This window comes from Cynocephalus volans, chromosome 11 (genome assembly GCF_027409185.1).
Source record: "Cynocephalus volans isolate mCynVol1 chromosome 11, mCynVol1.pri, whole genome shotgun sequence".
Lineage (NCBI taxonomy): Eukaryota > Metazoa > Chordata > Mammalia > Dermoptera > Cynocephalidae > Cynocephalus > Cynocephalus volans.
This window is the reverse complement of record NC_084470.1, coordinates 911,667-926,659: the sequence shown is the minus strand read 5'-3', so window position 1 is coordinate 926,659 and position 14,993 is coordinate 911,667. Positions and strand designations below refer to the sequence as shown.

Sequence of the window (14,993 nt, the reverse complement as noted above, 5' to 3'; positions counted from 1 at the left end):
TGTCCAGGTCCTTCCGCAGGAGGCTGGAAGCCTCTGAAGGAAAGAGGCTGTGGTGTGACCCAGCAGGACCCGAACCCCTCCATGCAGAAGCCCCTGGCCTCGCACAGAGGTGTCAGTGACAGCTGATGCCCCACATGGCTGAGGACCAACCTGTATTTCCGCAAGATTTTACATCCTTGGCCTCTTAAATCCAGAACTTAATCTAACATTGCTGTGTGCGTGGAGGTATGGACGGGCCGGCAAGGGGGTAAGTGCATCTCTTTCCACCAGCCTGTAATCCACCAGAGACAGTAACCAATCTGCACAGGAAAAACTGATTTTTAAAAAAATCTGCATAGGTATGCTAAGTGTATAAATTTGTTTTCACGTATTTTCCACAACTCCAACTGTAACAAAAGTGCAAACAAAAGAAGCGGTCCCTAACTTCAAGTTTTACTCTAAAATAAGTTCAAAGCCAGAGCCACGGCTGCCATCCCAGGGCCTCCCCAGGGGAGCCCAGTGAAACCCAGCGCTGTCCCCTCCCACTTTCGCCTCGCCATGGGCCGTGCCTGCCCAGCACCTCCCCACAGTCCACACCACACACGTCCATCCTTCAGCTCCCGGCTCCAATGCCAGCTTCCCACAGAAATATCCCTGATGCCAAAGCCATCTCTTTCCTCTAAATTCCAAAAGCAAAAGTGACCACATAGCTCAAATATTCCAGGACATTCTTAATTTCAAATATTCTATCCTGCGATCACACTGTGTTTCTCAGTTTCAAGGTCAAAAATATGGTTGCCAAACCCACAGCTGGCTTATGACAAATAATTTTATGCCCTATGCGACAGTTATAAGGTAACTCCTTAACTCCTAAGTCAGGCCTTAAACTCCTTAGGCATGAATTGCTTATGTCCTTCTCAGTGGCACACTGCCTTGTATATGGTAGGATCTAAATGTACACATGTAATAAATAGACTTATCTTTGCCCTGCTCAGAGCAATGCCTGGCATAATACTTGTCAGTAAATATTTGTTGAATGGATGGGTTAATTAATTAATTTAATGACACATTTTGGTAGAAAATCACCCACACTGAACTTGCTAATTGATAAGTGTAATGACACATTCAGCAGGTAACCAACAGAATTTTGCTTAATCAATTAATTGAATAATTAATGAATGCTCTCAGTACAGATTATTAGAAAAAAATCTGAAAAGTCAGAAACAATATGGGGGAACTATTCTGGTGCCAAGAGAGCTAGCTGGGAAATTCAAAACAGTGACTCGGATACTCCTTTGGGCAGTCATTTCCTTCCCCCCTCTTGAAGTCCAGTTTCTCCATCTGAATAGAGACAACCTGCCCCACTGAAATGTACTGTCAGAATCAAAAAGCTAAATCAGAATCAGGACAACACGAGAAAAGAACTTAATTCCTAATATGACCAAGTGTGGCAGGTAGAATAATGGTCCCCCAAAGATGTGCACATCCTCATGCCTAGAACCTGTGCATCTGTTACTTACATAGCAAGAGAATTAAGTGTGCAGATGAAATCACTGCTGTCAATCAGCTGACCTTGAGATGGGGAACTTATCCTCTATGATCTGAGGACAGATGTAATCACAAGGGCCCTTACAAGTGAAAGAGGAAGGCGGCAGCACGGGTGTCACAGTGACACACCATGAGAAGGACTCAACCCCCCACTGCTGGCTTTGAAGGTGGAGGAAGAGCTCAGGAGCCAAGGCACATGGGTGGTCTCTAGAAGCTGGAAAAGGCAGGAAAATGCATTCTCCCCTAGAGCTTGCAGAAAGAACACAGCCCTGCTGACACCTTGATTTTAGTCCACTGAGACCCATTTCAAGCTTCTGGCTTCCAGAACTTGCAAGATAATAATGTGTGTTATTTTAAGCCACTAGACTTGTGGTAGTTTGTTATAGCAGCCACTGGAAACTAATACATTTGGCAACAGCCAAAGTGACTATTAAAAAAGTAACTCATTTATGCCAGATACTGTGCCAGATGCTTTCTGTATTTCATTATCTCCTTTCATCCTCTCTATGCCTCTGAACATTACATATTATTACCCTAATTTCTTAGCCAGGAGTTTGGAGAGAGTACCTGCTTGCACTCAGCCACTCAACCAATGGCAGTAAAGGTAGAGTCCAACCCAGTCTCTGTGGCTCCAAGACCATTGCCTCCCCCACTTTGATTTGTGATACAAACTTCACAGCTGATACTACAGCATCCTGTGAACTTGTTAACTAGCTGGGGTCACAGAGCTCTTTGGGAATCTGAAGAAATGTGTAGACACTCTTCCCCCCAATGCACATAAGGGTATCTTCTCAAAAGTAGAGGTGCATAGACATCCTATCCCAAGGCTGATCCATGACCTTGTAGGAGTCTGTGAAGCTCAGATGAAGAACACCTATCTAGAAGTTAATTATAAACTATATTATATGGTTCTCTTATTTAATGTGTTCCTATTTCATCTCCCCAACTACACTACAAGTTCCTGAGCTTAGGGTATGTATCAGCTTTTTATCCATGTCCTCTAGAGCACCTTCCAGAATGCTGAAAGTTCACCAAGTGTTAATGCAAACTTGTTATAGAAGATGCATTTCTGCCACTCTCACTATCCAGGTTCTGACCTTAAAATGTTTCCTCTCTTTAAACCAGAAGTTTTTATTTATCAGTTAAGAGAGCTGAGTGCCTGAGCTAGACAGTAGGTTTCACATCTCCAAGTCAACCTGGCTTTCCAGCCACTTTAGAGCTTTGCAAACATTGAGCATACTGGTTTGCAGGAAGTCTTTTGTTTGAATCCTGGTCTTGCCACTTCATGACTATAAAATCATGCACAAACTACCGATGTAACCTCAGTTTGCTCACCTATAATAGGGGTCTAAAAAAACTACTTTGCTGGGCGGTCAGAAAGATAAAGATAGTATTGTGAAGGTCCCAAGAACATAATGCATGCTCAGAGAGTAGTCATTTTTAGTTTTACTATAATAAAAGCTATGCAAATCCAGCAAACAGATATCTACTGCAGACTAAAATAGGATTGAATAAGACTATAACAGACATATAAAGTGTAGATTTGTTGAAAAGACAATGTCAGTTGAGTTAGTCTATACAAGACATATAAAATGGAGATTTGGGGCCTTCTAGGACAAAAGAAGAATGTCGGTAAAGTCAGACACACAGGAAAGAAGACGGCTTGCAGAGGAGCAGGGTCCAGTCTGACCCAGGTGGGAAGTTGCTTCAGGAGATGTGAGACACCTTAGTTGCCTAAATAACTTGGCCTGAGATTTACTGCCAGCCTTAGATGTTTAAATGTATTCCAGTGAACCAACATTTCTTAACGTGTTTCCTATGAAACATCAATCTTGCCGGTTGCTCTGCCAAAATAAGTAGGAATTTTTAAAAAGCTGTGCAGTGCAAATGAGTTTGGGAGGTGCTCTAGCCTCCTTTACCCGCCCGAAGGTTTACCATGCACACTGACACATAAGGGACTCAGAATTCTGCCGTAAGAAAACACGTCCATGTTTACTTGGTCCAGCACTTCCCCGATGTATTTCATCATAGGAACTTATTCTGAAAATATTCCTCATTGCTATGCTCTGCACTAGTGTTTTCTAAAACCAAACTTTGGGAATCTGTGTAAGAGACCAGGGAAGGATGTTGGTGTAGGTTCTCGTGAAAGCCAAACTTGGGTTCTCACAGAAGTATGCAAAAGGGCTGAAAGAGAAAAGACAGAGGCTAGTTGTAGGCAGTAGAATGAGGGACTGGCTGCCACGGGAATGGGAAGGAGATTATTTATTAGAAAAACAATACAAAGAGACACTCAACCACCAGACTTGACGACTGATTAGCAACTGGGAAAGAAATGCCAAAAGTATTAGAAACAACATTAAGGCTCAAAACCTGTGCAGCTGGGATAATGCAGGCGCCAGAATTCAGTCAACAGACGGGGGCTGGAAACAGCCATTCACCCCTCCATCCAACTCCCAACTCGTAATTTGGTGAATCAAAGTTAGCAACAGTTAATAAAACTCACATGCAGTATTTTGAAAGAAGAATGTGCTCTCCGAAATGATTAGAAGCTGAGAATCTACCACGTTAGCATCTTGTCAAGAAGTGGTATGTTAAAGACCTCAGAGTTTGGACAAATCTGAAACCAGAATGAGAAACTAACTAAAGAAGGGGTACTGTGGCGGCAGAGCTGTGAGTTTACAAGATGAAAAGGCAAAAATTAAAAGGAGAGCAGATATGCATATTAAAGAGAGACACGAAGGGCAGAGCAGAGGAGTGAAACAGTGATTAAGGGTGGAGAGTCCTAACCGGGAAGCGGACTGTGACGGGAGAAGGACGGCAGCATTCACAAATATGAATCCCACGTCAAAGGGAAATACGTAGCTCAGCTAATCAGCAAAGGTTAGAACGGAAGTACTGTAAACCCCAGAGACTGAAGAGGTTAAAGTGAGCCCATAAATGCAGGTAAGTTTTTAAATGGTGAGCAAATACAACTGCTTTCAGATAAAAGCCCCTAGTCATGTACAAAAGAAAGAAGTTGTCAAACCTTGTACGTATTTGGAAGCAAACCTCCAAAACAAAGATGTAGTCAATAGAGAACACAGAACAGTGCTAAGAAGTTTGAACTTCGGAGTCTTATGAACCAGGTATTAGCTGACCTCACGCTGTTTAATTTCTCTGACCCTCAGATCCTTCATTTGTAAAACGGAGATAGCGATGGCTTCACTTCACAGGATCATGATGAGCGTTAAATGGCAGAGTGCTTGAAGAGCGTGTATCACAATGCCTGACAGTGACCAGCATTCTGTGAATCGCTGCTGGCAGCAGGAGCAGGTGCAGTGGCAGCAGAGGTAGCAATGCGGCAACTTTTGTTCTTGCTCAAAGATGTGACCTCCAGAGAGGAATAAATCTGCCTCGGCTTTGCACACACTGATGTGTAATTTATTATATGGCATTTTCCACGAGTATAGTTTTCACTTTCACAGTTTGCTCGTTTGTTTTGTCATTTCACTGTGTTTTAGGTGTGCCATCACTAAGGAGTTCTGGTCACAAGTACCCTCAGTCAAAACCGGGTCCTTGTGTCTTTCTTCAGATTCAAGACGGCAGCCCTGGCTACAGTGCACCAGACATTTAATAATGAATCTAAATGTCTCTTTATATACAAAATAAATTCTTTCAAAATTAGGCAAGAAGGTAACTTTTAATTGAATGATTTCATAATGCTACATCTATATTAAAAAATAACTTTCCTAAGCAAAACTCCAGGGAGGTCATATGATATTATAGAATGAATACTGAGCTAGCAGGTCAAAAACATAAATAAGTGAATAAAAACACTGCAGGTCCTCAGCCCAGTTCTTCCAGCTAGTCCTACCACGAGCCTCAGTTTCCTCGCCTGGGAAGAGGGAGTCGGACCTGCCAGTTAAGGTCTGTTCTCTTACATGATCCCACGATGCTGAGATGGTGATGCGTTTGCACAGCAGAGCAACCTGCCTCCCCCTCACTCCTGGTGGAAATTCTACACAGTCTCATTTCAAGTATAAAATACATGTGTTTTAATATTGATAAGTAAGAAAATTGGGGGAGCTCTTCACTTGCCCCCAGAAATACCTCAGTCCTAAATTGCCAGGAGGGGAAAACAACAAACAAACCTGGAGAAATGAGTAGACGTGGAAAACCAAGCCGGCCTGATTTGTCAGAGAGCCGGAGCAGCCCGGCCATCACTGCCCTGCACCTCCAGTTCTCCTGGGCGGGCATGGGGGTGTGTGGGGGAGGACGCTGTTAAGTTGGAAACTCCTCTTAACACCCTCTACAATCTCAAATTCTTACCAGTTGCAAAGGCCTCCAGACCTTCTCTTTCCCTCTAAAATGCAATGGTTACCAAACTGTACAAAACAGCCAGGCAGCGAGGGACGGAATCCCAGCCCAAGCCCTCGGGCCAGCCTGCCTGGTAGGAACGCAGCCTCCACCACTACCCTCGGGCGTCCCTCCTAACCCCTGAGCCTCAGTTCCCCCAGCTGTGAAACGGCGCTAATAATATTACTTGGCCACCAGTTGGCTGTGAGAATCAAACGAGATCAAACGAGACAACCACAACAGTGTTTAGACACAGAGCAGATGCTGAATCAATACGAGCTACGGCTGCTGCTGCTGCTGCGTCTCTTACCACCGTTACTGTCCGATGAGGAGGAGGATGCTGGTGACCGTCAGCTGACCGATATTAGCTTACTGAGTACTACTTTATCCACTACTAGCATCCTGTAGGTGCTGACAGCAGGAGAGGAAAGAAAGACGATCCCCAACAACTTTACTTTTTTCCTTCACTCCTGCACTCACACACAGCAAGAAAATTTAAAGTCACAGCGTCCCTAACAGCAGAACAGCTATAAAACAGAAAACAACCCGATCTCCTCATACGCCTCCCAGTGCTGCGTCTGCCCATGCGGGGTCTCCTGGCCACCGTGTGTGGCACACTCGGGTTTTCTTTGCCACCCCGTCTGCTGGCTGGGCCTCACGAGCAGCGTCAAACCCAACTCCAGATGCTTGAGCAGAAACTTCAGTGGCTGCTGGGCTTAACACCTCCTTGGCAGGGCTAAAGTCAACACCACAAATTCTTATTCTACGAGCATCTTGAGCTCTGGTTTCAAATTTCTTGCTTTCCTGAGTTAAGGACAGACGCTTGGTGTTAAGGGACCTGGAGCTGCTTACAGTCTCGGAGGCCAGAAACCTTGCTCAAATACAGAATTCCTAATTTGCAGAACCTCTGTCAGTGGAGACTTTTCATAAAATATGCCCCAAGGTCACTGTTCCGATACGTTTATCCCAGGGGAGTAAATGAGGCTGTGTTCCTCTCTTACAGCTACTCTGCTTCATTGGAGATACCTGGAGGCATCCCAGAGGGCTTTAGCAAGATGTACCCAAACCAGCCGGGATGAATGCTGCCAGCTGTGCTGGTTTCAGGCAGCAGGTACACCAAGGCTGTGCACAGCTGGAAACTAACCCACGGGGGGTTAAAAGTCACCTGGCAGCTGTGAGCCTCCTCACACCCTGAGTTGCTGAAATTGGATATTTCCTGTTACTTGTGGGACGTGTAGTTGAGGTTATTTCAATTAAGTGCACATCTGTGCTCAGTACACCGTGCCCTCGGTGTTATGCAATTGTGAACTTTCGTCTCAGGGTGGGATTCCCACGGCTACATCTGATGTAGTTACAGGCACAGTTCAATGAATCTATGAGACCTGGGGTTGGGCTGCCTTTGGTCGCCTCTGGTCCTGTAGATGGTTAAGAGATAAATTCTCTCACACAATCAGTCTCCCAATCTCAGTCTCTCCTCTTCTGCCTCCCTTTCCACACACATCCCACCCCCCGCCACACACACACCTCTCTTATCAGTGAAAACTTTGACATGAAGTATTATTTCCACGTCTGAAAACAGATATTCTGCCACCAAAGGATATATCTGATTCAGGCCTCTGTGGGGTGTTTAGTTCAAGATTCCACCTACTATTTGCCAACACACAGTAAAATAATATTTCACATACACCAAATGCTCCATGAACAACAGACAAGTGGCCTCTTGGCACCTAACTCGAGGTCACGTGAGGCTCGGCCCCGCGACACGAGCTTGCTTTAGGCTACAGCCTCTTAGTTTGGCAAGAAACAGCACTTGCACGAAAGCTTTATAAAGTTTGTTCAGCTCACTTCAAATATTTTATTTTAAATAAATCATCCAAACTAAATTTAATTCTTTCTAGTTGGAAAGGGAGGAAGAGAAAATGTCCCGTACGAGTAAAAGGCAGCCGATGCTTTCATACTCCCTCCAGGCCAGATTTCAAGAGGACTTTTGCTTTTCCCGTTTTGATAGAAGCATCATTGCCCCTCAGACCAACCCTACCAAGACTACCCTATCAAAGGGAGGGCAACAGGTTTGTGCCTCGGTCATTGCTTGTTACCGACAGGATTGTAAATCACCATTATCACCGGCAGTTGCAAAGAGGGGCCTACAAAAATGTCCGAACATATTTACTTCAAGTTTCCTCTTGGGGGGAGAGAACTCCCAAACACTCCCAAGACTAAGACTAACCCAGGAGATAAGGAAGAAATCCTATGGGATTTTAGAAACAGACAGCGCCATGCCACCACTGCTGGAAATAAATTTTAGAGTATTTGAAGTTCTGCAATCAACCAATTTCATTTATGTATGTATGTATTCTTGCTTCTTTCCAAAAAAAAAAAAAAAAGGATTGGAAGTAGCTTACAGACATACATACTAAATAATTAAAAACACGTAAGAGTGGACATATGCAATGAAGTCAGAAGTAAGCTTATTACTCAAAAACTGCATGCCATTAGAGGTCGGATGCAAATTTACTTCTAGCTTCCTAGCAACGAAGCAAAGATGGCAGCTTTTAACAAGATGTAATTATGCCTTTGTAACTTTTTTGTAGGGCTAGGGAATTAAAATACAAAAACATATTCAATTAAACCCATAGGCTTCTGGTCTGTCATTTTACACACTAACGGAAAGGCAACCTTTACTCTGCTCCTGCATCTAAGATATACTCCTGAGAGGAAGTATTGTTACTAGTACTGCAGTGTTTATTTCTGCATCCACCCAAGCCATTTCCCGTTTGGAGTGCCTGTGGTTCTCAACCAGGGTGATTTTGCCCTCCAAGGTCTGGAATCATTTTTGGTTGTTGCAAACTTGAGAAGGGGTTGCTACTGACACTCAGTGGGTAGAGGTCAGGAATATTGCTAAACATCCTGCAATACACAGGACAGCCCTCTACAACCAAGAATTATCTGGCTAACTATTGTAATACTGAGGTTGACAACCCTACCGTAACATATTGCGGTGTGAGCATGGGCGTGTGTGTGTGCGCGCACATTTGCGTGTATGAGAATTTGTGTTTTAATAAGTTATAAACTGGTAGTTTCTCTGGTTTTAGAAAACACTAGCCTTAGTTTGTAGTTTCAGCCTTGGTTTCTCTACTCTAGAAACCCATATATCAGAAGAGCTTTCATAATTGACAGAGGAGGAAAAAATGAGCTCAAAGATTTGTTCTGGATCCTGTATATAATAACAAAGGAATTTCGAAATAGGAGGACTTTAGGCCATAGCTAAAGGACATCAGAATAAGTCCACCTGAATGTGTTATGAAAAGCTGGGCACTGCTTAAAAAATTGGAAGTCATCCCATCTCTAACTCAATCTGAACAAAAAAGGCTTGCCAAATAGAATGTGTTTTACGGCAATGATAGAAGAACTGCCGGAGAGCAAGAGAGAGTAAACAGATGGAAAGAACGCTAAAGGAAATTGAGAAATAGCCATCTGATGAAATAATTTGGACTTGGACAGAGAGCCACATGCCTGGGCTCCTCCAGCACTGACCTGCTAGCTGCAGGTGCAAGTCGGTGGCCTCTGGTGTTCCCAGCTGGGCGCCTCCCTCTTGCCAGCTGCCTCTCTCAGTGACAGAAGCCATGGGCTCACTCACACATTTAACCCACTACAGGGTTTAGTAGCACCTGTAAGAGCTTGATTCTGTTTTATCAGTCCCATCCTTCTGTTCTTTCTCTTTCCTTTGCTTTGCTTTTTTCTTTCTAAGTCGCCAGTCTTCTGTATATGGAAAGGCCAGCTCATTATGGATAGACTAATAATAAAACATAGCTTTTCTCTCAACTATCTCAATCACTTTCTTGGATTCTTATAAAATTCGAGAGTTCCAGATTTAGGCTGTTTCTGTACAAGGTTGGCCACGTGTTTTCGTGATGCTGATAAGCAGTGATCCTGCCTAATAACAATGTGATTGGCAGATGTCACATGTCTGTGCTCATGTAAATTGAAAGCATTCACTAGACAACATTAGGAGTTCCCCTGAGGTCTGTCTGTGCTTCAACCAGAAGATACTTTACAGGGAAATGCAAACATCTCAATTGACCTGGATACAGAGGAAAACTTCGTCAACATAGACTCAACTGCTCATCCAGAAGGGAATTAAGCTGAAAGCGGCCTCTGAACCATCTGTAAACAAAGTTTCCTCAGAAGGTCTCTGGAAGGATGATTAAATGTAATAGTTTATGCACATGTTTCTAAATCAACAGGTGTGTTAATCATAGCTAATTTTTCTTACTGAATTATTCCTGGATTCTACTAAATCATACTTTGTTGGCCTCCATTATTTTATGTACTTCTTTATCTCTAAAGGAAATCTCTTTTATTAAATCTATAGTTTAATTTTTGTTAATTCACTCCCCACTTTCATTTAGTAGCTCTTTGTCTCTAAAATAGTAATATATGATAGTAGATATATATATATTTATATATATATAAAATAGTTATATATGTGTGTGCAGGTGTAATATATATATACACACACATATAATGGCCCTACATATGTGTTGTTGAAAGCACTAAACCACTCAAAAAAAAAAAAGTCAAGATAGTTTTTAGTAATATAAACTCAGATTTTAGATAAGTGGAGGAAACAAACCTGTCCTCATGTGAAAGCTGCTTTCAAGTGCCATCAGAGCCCACTTCTCAAAGACTGACTGGCTCATAAAATACTTTCTAATAGATTTCATGGCTTTCTTAATCCTGCTCATCATACATTGAAACTAACTCAACAGTGACATTGCTAATACCCCTCTTTCAATGAAACGTTTCAGAAAGCTATCTCAAAACCATATGAATGTGAGGAGGACTAAAATTGCAATTTGCTATTAGTCCTAGGCGTGTGTCTGCACGTGCTCTGTGGGATCAGTGCTGCAGTCTGAGACACCGCAGCTTCTCTGCCCACAGCCACACTGCTGTGTCCAGGTGACAGGGAGAAGGGTGGGGTGGGGGGGACGGAAGAGGATGCGCAACTGTTTGCTTTTATCGTGAGAGAAAGAACCTCTCCTAGATTATGCATGATGTTTGGTTTTCCTGGTTATCACTATCTTAGCCACTATGAACTGAAAATGCTATTAGCAGTTAAAATGCACATTAAGTTATCCAATCCTTTTAAAAACCTAATCAGATCATTTATCTTAATTTCTCATAACAACCAATTCTGATGGATATGTCTACATTCATCTCAATTGTGCCTCTGTGATATTATTACCATAAACTTAAAGGACCTATATAGGGAGGTGGGATGAGCCCATCCTATACCTACAGAATTAAAACGTGCAAAAAACTTAAACCACTATTTTTCTTGTTGCACTATAAACTGCAAAACAAATATGAATAGCACATTTTCAAAGGGACGAACTTACTTTCAGTGCAAATAGGACAGCATCCTTTTCTATTGAGAATTTTACCCTAATCAAGAGAAAAAGAAATAATAGGTTAGTGTTAAGAAACAGGGTCTGCTGAGAACAAAAACTTCTTTTTAAAATCTAATAGCAGATAAAGCAATGAAGTCAGTCCAAGCCATAGTTGAACTCAATGCCCAGATGGTGATGACGATGGTAGAAATGAGTGTCAAGCATCAGGTTCTAAAGGCAGGCGAAGGCATTCATAAGGTGTTCCTGTTTTTATTCTCCAGGAAACACAATACCTAAAGGACTCGTTGGTGTGATTTTTCTCACATGGAGGGAAGATGGAGACGGTCTGGACTCAACCTTTTCGCTGGTATCCAGATCTAGCCCTCTAGAGACCAAGTGCATACACATAAAATTGGGAATTGTCTGTCAACCTATCAGTCCATGCAAGGCCTTCTCTCTGTCTTTACTTGTTGGAGGGGCCCAGACAATAAACTGCAATCTGAGCTCAGGACTCATCCGGTCCTATGCATATGGGCAATATCTGTGCTACAGATCAAATTCAGCCAATTTCTTCTTTCAGAGAGTGGTATGTTATCCATGCCAAGTCACTGTTATGTAGTCAAAGCCATGGAAGCTGAGAGTTTTGAAATGCTGAGTATTTTTCCATTACCTTTCTGGAAACACAGTACAATTTCCTACACTGTATGTCTCTTAATTTTTGTAATGCATGACATTTAAAAGAGGAGTCATATTCTCTGGACCCATATCAGAGAATAGCTTTGTCTTATCTCTGACTCAGTGGTTAATCACTTAGAAAAAGAAAAATGGAAGAAGATTAACAGCTAAGGAGTGCTTGCTATGCAACAAACATCCCACTAAATATTCTACTTAGGTTACCTAACATCTGGTTAGTTATGAGGATTTATTGAGTTACTACCTGTAACACATGAAGGTTGAGTGAATATTACAGATTATCATAATCATTATTATCAAGATGCACAAGAACTTTATGAGCTGAGTATTTCCCTTTGTGTAGGTGACAAAATTGATGTCACGGGGGTGGTAGAATCCAAAATCAAACCTGATTTTGTATGACCTTAAAGGCCATGTTCTTTCCACAGCAGAATTTCATCCTTTCTAATCCTTTAGCTTTAAGAGAATCTAATATTTGTCGAGTGCCTGCTGTACGCTATACAGTGCTGTGCATTCCTCACTCTTTATCCCATTTAAACTTCACAGCAACCTTCCAGGAACAGGTGTCCTTATTTCATTGTCCACAGAGAACTAAGGAATCAAGCCACAGAGAGGTTCCCAAGGTCCGTGTCAAGGCCACACAGTCATGTGCTGCTTATTCACTCATTCACTGCTAGCCAGTTGCATCAGGAGTAGGTTTAAGTACTCAAAAAAGAAATCATATTGACTTAAAAATGCTGGTTAATTATTGAGGAATTAGAACCAGCTCTGACTTATCTTTGCATCAGCTAGTCCTAAAATGGTGCATTAAAGGCTGTGATGACCGAATGAGATTTGAAACTCAGCCCCATTTAGCCACGCCATGGTTTGGGGGCATCATGACATATTTTCATTGCCTAAAGCTCTGCCATCTATTTCTGCTGGGAACAGAGGTCTCCTGTAGTTTCTCATACCTGAAAGCAGTTGAGGACAAAGCCAAGCGAGGTCAGCCGACCCGTGGAATGCTGGCCCCGGGAGGACGGAGGGGGTGCTCCACCCCGATGGAGCAGGGCTGTTCAAAGCTGAGGCCCCCACCACCCGTGACTGTGACCCCCACATCTGCACCTCTGCACAAACTGCCATCTCCCTTCTTTGGAAAATGAAAGTGGTGCTGGAAACATTGCTAAATTGGATGGGGGATAAATCAAGGGCAAGCTGTGAAGTCAAAGCACCAGGGGCACACATACATGATCCGCTGCGGGACTCTGGCCACGTTGTCGCCTCGTCTGTGAGAAGGTGGAGTGACAGCACCTCAGAGGAGGGGTCTCAGCGTTAAATGAAGTCAGTCCCGCGACTCCAGAGCAAGTGTCAGCACATTTTAGCTGTGCTGAGATAGCAGCGGACACAATCCTCACCTGAACGCTCACAGTCCTTCTCTCAAGTGACACTGCTCTGCCTCGGGGAGAGTTGTCAGACAGGGTAGACGGGGACGCAACCATGAGGACCTTCTCCAACAAGACACACACCTCTGGACTAGAGACAGGTGGTGGCCAGGAAGGATGACGCAGGCTGCTTCTCTTTTCTATTTATTTCCCCAGGCAACACAGGACGGGAAGTACGTTTTAGCAAGATTTCCAAGGTAGGGCCGAGTGATCTTCCGAAGACCTTCAGCTGGCCCCGGAGAAGGGAAAGTGTGAACTGGAGGAAGGGCTGGAACAGGGCAGAGAGGCGGGGCAGCAGGGGAGTGGCCTTCGCCTGGAGGGATGGATACTCCCAAATGTGGTCCACAGAGGAGGAAGCTACCGAGAGGCTGGCGACACACACAGCATGACCTCCCTGCAGCAGGAGGACAGTGAAAACCACCCACCCTGCTGCAGGCAGCAGAACTCAAGGGAAGCTGGAACCTCTTCGGCGGCCTGCTGAGGCTGGCTAGCGGAGCCCCCAGGTTGGCACAGCACCCTGCTTTTGTCTTGTGGAATAAGGAAGCCCGTTATTACTAACATGTGCTGCGGGAGTTCATTAGCATTCAGGTTCCCCGGGGACTGGCATACATGATGCAATCCCATTTTTCCCAATGAATATTTATAACAGACCGTGTTCAAGTCCACTTATTGTATCTCCCCCCCTTTTTTCTTTTATGGGAGGTTTTCAGTTTTATGTCTGAGGCTTTTTAAAGCAAGACTAATTAGGGTTTTTTTTCCCCTTCTTCCCTCCCTCCTGTATTCAGTTGTGCAATAGCAGCAGCTGTTGTTTTTTGTGCCTCATTTGGCACTCAAGGAAAAATGCAACTTTTTGTTTATAATAATAGCAGATGTTAATTAAATGAAAAGCTGTCTACAACAGAGATGGAGGCATGCACTGAATATATGCTTTTTTAAAAAATTTTTTTCATTCTCAGGAAGTTATCGAATAGGTTTGACATTTTCCCAAAATGCATAAAACCTTGAACGGTTTCAAGTTGCTGAGGTGAATTCAATGAAGCTCATGCTTTAGAAGATAATGGTTGCTTTATTCAGTGTGCTGGAACTATGGGTTTTTGAAAAGAGATATTTCCATAAGGACACGATGTCCATTTGGGGCTACAGTGGAAGCCAGGGTTAGAGAAAGAAAACTTCAGCAGAGGGCCGAGGGTTGCTGTTAGGCAGGAGAAATCCCTTAGGAGTCTATTAATAAACAACCACATATTATTTGAAAGGCTATTAGAAGAAAGCTCTGATTTGAGAAGGGAGAGAAAGGAAGAAAAGGCAAGAGACGGTTATGATGTTAAACAGAAAACCCAATAAAAGAAAACAAGGAGCTGATCTAACAGGAGCTGAAGATGTTTTAAAAAAGAATTAGGAGAAGTCAATAAGAAATCAGAGAGTTGGGACAAGGCAAGGCCAAAGCTACTTTCCTGCAAGGCTAGAATCTGGGTGGGAACTGCACAAAAGACGGAGCAAGCTTTGCAAGGGGCATTTGGCTATTTAGGAGCAGCCACACTTTGGGGGATCTGGATTCTGGGCCCAAAAGATGGCATGCGACTGTGCCATACATGGGACATTTCCCAAGACACCAAGGTAAAGAGACAGC

The 14,993-nt window shown here is 43.4% G+C and overlaps 1 protein-coding gene across 2 annotated transcripts in view; it reads right to left on the bottom strand.

The window, feature by feature from the left end:
* The window catches only part of BMPER (BMP binding endothelial regulator), a 250,380-nt gene that overhangs the window by 95,087 nt on the left and 140,300 nt on the right, over positions 1 to 14,993 (bottom strand). For both annotated transcript variants that reach the window (XM_063115102.1, XM_063115103.1), the window contains exon 11: positions 11,262 to 11,307. In XM_063115102.1, coding sequence (XP_062971172.1) covers positions 11,262 to 11,307 — 46 coding nt within the window. The remainder of the gene's footprint in view (positions 1 to 11,261; positions 11,308 to 14,993) is intronic.